This window comes from Alternaria postmessia (genome assembly GCF_024291825.1).
Source record: "Alternaria postmessia strain BMP 2775 chromosome Unknown scaffold_211, whole genome shotgun sequence".
Lineage (NCBI taxonomy): Eukaryota > Fungi > Ascomycota > Dothideomycetes > Pleosporales > Pleosporaceae > Alternaria > Alternaria postmessia.
Window position 1 is genome coordinate 17,418 of NW_026260284.1, and position 4,395 is coordinate 21,812.

At 51.4% G+C, this 4,395-nt stretch overlaps 1 protein-coding gene across 1 annotated transcript; it reads left to right on the forward strand.

Moving 5' to 3' along the window:
- Window positions 1–574: 574 nt before the first annotated feature.
- J4E82_011488 (uncharacterized protein) lies at window positions 575–1,407 on the forward strand (the record flags this gene model as incomplete). The annotated part of the gene is made up of 2 exons (XM_051737692.1): window positions 575–579; window positions 654–1,407. 2 exons carry the CDS (start codon window positions 575–577, stop codon window positions 1,405–1,407), a joined length of 759 nt encoding a protein of 252 aa, XP_051582555.1.
- Window positions 1,408–4,395: the final 2,988 nt, after the last annotated feature.

Sequence of the window (4,395 nt, forward strand, 5' to 3'; positions counted from 1 at the left end):
CCATCTCGTGATCGGGGACTATGCTTCAGAACGTGCGGCGTACGTGGACGGACGTATGGAAGAGCTTCGGCGCTCAGCTGGAGGTCAAAACCATGGGCGGCAGGATATGTCTTGCATACCACAGCCTGTAGGAGTACACTTGGTGTTCTACGAGCGTCTCAGTAAGAGTGATCATACTTTACACTAGCAGATGTTTGTACCCGCTACGACATTCGAGTCGTCATGATTCTAGTCATCGCCCCGCGAATCTATCGGATAATTTGGTATCGCCGACGACCTCTGCATTCCTCCAGTCTCCAGGCGTCCAGACAACAGCATACCCTGATGGGCACGCAAGCAGCGGATCCCAAAGCCGGTCATGCGTAAGCTAGCGCCACAGTACATGGTAAGCGGCTTCTCCCTGTTTCGTGGGCTCGGTGCACATAAAGTGCGTGGTTGCGTAATGTATCGCAGCGCAGCCAGGGGGTAGTATCCATTGAGTCCACTTCTGTCTTGCTCAACATGTACACACAAGCTCTAGCCCTACTTTATTGGACTGCTGGCGTTAGTGGGCATATGTAAGTGACTTCCCACGATGACGTGTGCACGCCGTCTGCAGCAGTCGGACCGCATAATGCGTGATACGGCCAGACCACAGACTAATGACTGGCCAGGTCGCTTTGGTATCCTGGGCCGCTCGGCGGTGCTAGAGAAGCCAACGCGATGTCTACGTATGTAGACCCCGAGCTCAACTTCCCTCTAGGATGTTGTGACGAGGACGGCCAAGCCACTTTGCCGAGCCCGGGTGTGTGTCGAGGCCATGTTGATATGTTCGACGAGCAGGAGGCGCAAGTGGTCTGGCAGGCTGGCCAAGACGCCTACTTCCAGCTTTCCGACCACACTTACACAGCAGGCGTGCCGGGAAGCACACACTACGGAGGCAGCTGCCAGGTAGGCTTCTCTCTGGACCGCGGCCAGACGTGGAGGGTAGCGGCTTCGTTTTCTGGAAACTGCCCACGCCGGGCAGAAGACGGATCGCCCAGTAGCCAAACGTTTGACTTTCAGGTTCCCCGTGGCATGCCGAGCGGCAACGCCCTGTTTGCCTGGGTCTGGCTGAACCGTGAGCACGAGATGTTTGTTAACTGTGCCAAAGTTCAGATTGCAGGCAATGCTTCGCGTGCTCTATCGGCTGGCATGCCTCTTTCTTCTGATGGATTCCGGCAGCGGAAGAGAGTAAGATCTTCCCGCTCCTGTGAGTGGAGTACAGCTCCCCTGATGAAAACGAGCTACTACACCACTGACGCCGAATGCATGCCCGACGCCAAGTTACAGTATACGCAAAGCGACGACTTTGAGCTAGGCTGGGATGTGACCTGCGGCGCCGTAGAGGGTGATGGCGCTTTCCCGATCCAGATGATCGACTGCTGATAAGGTTCACATCATCATCCACTCTCACGTCATCGTCAGTTCGGCGTTGTAGAAGCAGTTGCAGCTAGGGAAGCAGCTGCTCAGGCGTGTTCTTGCATGTGGGGAGCCAGCGCTATTTCATTTTTCCATAACTAGATCGATAGATGTTCCTACAAAAATGAGCAACATGGAGTCTTTCCCATACGCCTACTTCGTTCCATCGAGTCAGGGTGCCGTGCACTGTACCACGTCGCCCCGTGTTTTTGGCACTACAACCGAATCAACGATATTCTTTGTTTTGCAGCTGTATTTCCATGCTGATCATGGGGTGAATACATGTTATCACGCGCCGTCTGGCATATCTGGATGCTCAGGATTCGTGTCGAGGTCACACTTACGTGGCGGGCGATCAGAACACAGTCGAATCACGAGCGTTGGTCCTTACATTCGCGAACTGACATCGGGAAACGCGTAGTCATGAGTGGTGGTTCTCTTGGGATTCTTCTCCTACTACCCAGCGCCAAGGGGATACGTCGCCATCCTATCCCAGAGTTTACAAACAAAACTTAACATGTGCTGGCGCGCCGCCTAAGTGCCTTCGTTTGTGTCAAGCAATATGTACTGGGTTGATAACGGGTGCATGACCATGGCGTAGCCACGAGTACACTGCCGCACATAGACTAGAGATGAATCGCTATCGAGCCACGGCAGCGATAACAAGGCCTGTATACTCTATTCATGACTATACCCAGACGGTCGCGGGCCGCGGACCTGCTACTCGAACGTCTCTTTAATGATCTCATGCATGCCTTCCGTTAGAAAACCTGTGATCGACTGCCAATCGAATGACTCGTGAAACGCTCATTTACAGCGGTGACATGTCTCATCGTCGTATATAGGTAGCACAGGAGGCGTGAGGTCTAGCTTCTCAGTACAAGCAATGTTGAACTTGACTGAACACGACGTAGATCGTTGTCCCATCGGTTTTGTCTCGTTCTTCCACGAAGCCATACCCTTGACACGTACTTTGGCAATGGTATCTCCAGCTTCGATGCAAAAGCCAAAACAGTATGCCTCTCGAAACCAGTTGGGTCAGCGTCATCGAGCTTTCCTTTTTGACGAAATCAAGGTCATGTAACCTGGTATATGGGCTGGCGGTCAGCGCCGACTGTGGCAAAACCTGTCATGGTTGACTTAACATCTGATATATCATTGTGACTCGAGGTTTGCCTTCCATCCAATGACCGAATTGTATTCGCAAGATCAGGCATACTAGGTGTCACATCATTGGCCATGTGGAGAACCTCGATGGACTTCTCCAAGCTCTCGCTGAATGTCTTTGGGGATTCTAGTGTCGTGTAATGGGTGATGACGATAGCGAAGATTGAGAGGATAAAGAAGGAGCTGAATTGTGTGCGAAAGTATAGCATCTTGATGGAACAAGCCGTAACGACACGAGACGAACTTGGAGGACTTGAGACGACTGTGAAGACATATATCCATCTGTGACTTTCCCTTAACAGCAGCTTCGTTGACTGTGCGGCCTGTGGCTACGATTCGGCTAATACCTCCCTCTCCCTCTTTATTCTCGTCCTCTCCATCTCTTTCCAGGTACTTAACGCCGCACTCGTTTCCATCAGTCTTCGCAGCGGACCCCTTTCTTTTCCTATCAACCACTTCGACTGGGCGTCAGGTTTCTCAGTGGGTGTTCTCTCCTTATGTTTCCCAACCGTCCTGGGCTCTGTCTGGGCAGTAGCTGCGAATGACGACCGCGCTGTTCAAGCATAGCGCCCGTGCTGCGACGAGTTCAATGTCTCAAGCGCTCTTACTGGCGATCGTGAACGCCACTGTGGAGGCGCAGCGAGAAGAGTGACACTGAGCGATCGAAGAGCTGGCGACGGTGTGGCCGAAGATTCTTGCACAGGCAGATCGGTTAGTTGGAGACACCGAGAGGAATGATATTGCGCACGTGATCTGGTAGCTAAAAGGCTGCGTAGTAAATAAGCTCATGATCTCGAGTAGGGGTGTTCTAGTGCGATTCGAAACAACAAACAACAGGGCGAAGGTATCACATGCGTGCCCGCTACCATTGTATTAGTTGTTGTGTGCGGACACACAGGACATGTATGGGCGTGGGATAGTTTGCACTATGATCTTCTGGAACATTCGCCGATTATGTACTTCAACGAACAGCCTCGCCTGTTGAGATCCTGATCGGTGTTAAATACATTGAGATTCTCAGCTACCAAAATCACAAATGCTTGATGATACGATTCTTGAACGCGCGCTTTTCGCCGATCAAAGTTGCGTTTACACAACTTCGTTCATCGAGAGGCGCACGAAGCGACATACTTAGATAACGACGTTCCAGCTCAGTATCGGTTTTCAAGAACAAAGCGTATCACGCTGTGGCCGCCTCGTCTCTGAAGTTTTGTTAGCATCTGATTGGAATGACACGATCTGTTCAAAGGACTTACATACTTGACCATGCCATCATAAAGTTGTCCTCCGACAAGGTACGATTTTTCTTGTCCACTGTCTCCTACAACGCCAAGGGAGAAACTCCACAAGAGAGGTTGTGCCCTTCTCGAAGCACTACTTGATGGAGCCTGACTTGAATGTCCATCCACCTCTTGACTGTTTTCTATAGCATCGCTTATCGGTAATCCAATGAGCTCGGTCGACCCGGTTTTTTTTGGTCACACTAACCCAACAACTCTTTGTGTCTTTCGGTAAGTAGGAATAGCCGATGAGGAAGTGAATGGTGAACAGACTGCCCCACGGATGCTTCCTGACTTGAAATCGATACCGATGTCGAAGGCCAATAGCGGTAGGTTCACGAGACCATGGTCATTCGCGTAGTGGGCATTGACATGACCAGAGAGACTGCCAGAATGATCGTCAGAGGCTGGTTGGCGGGAACTGAGCAGCTAGAGAAGAGCGTTGGCATGTCGCTGATTCTATGGTCGATACTCTTCCAAAAGAAAAGTCGGGATTCTCGCTTTCGAG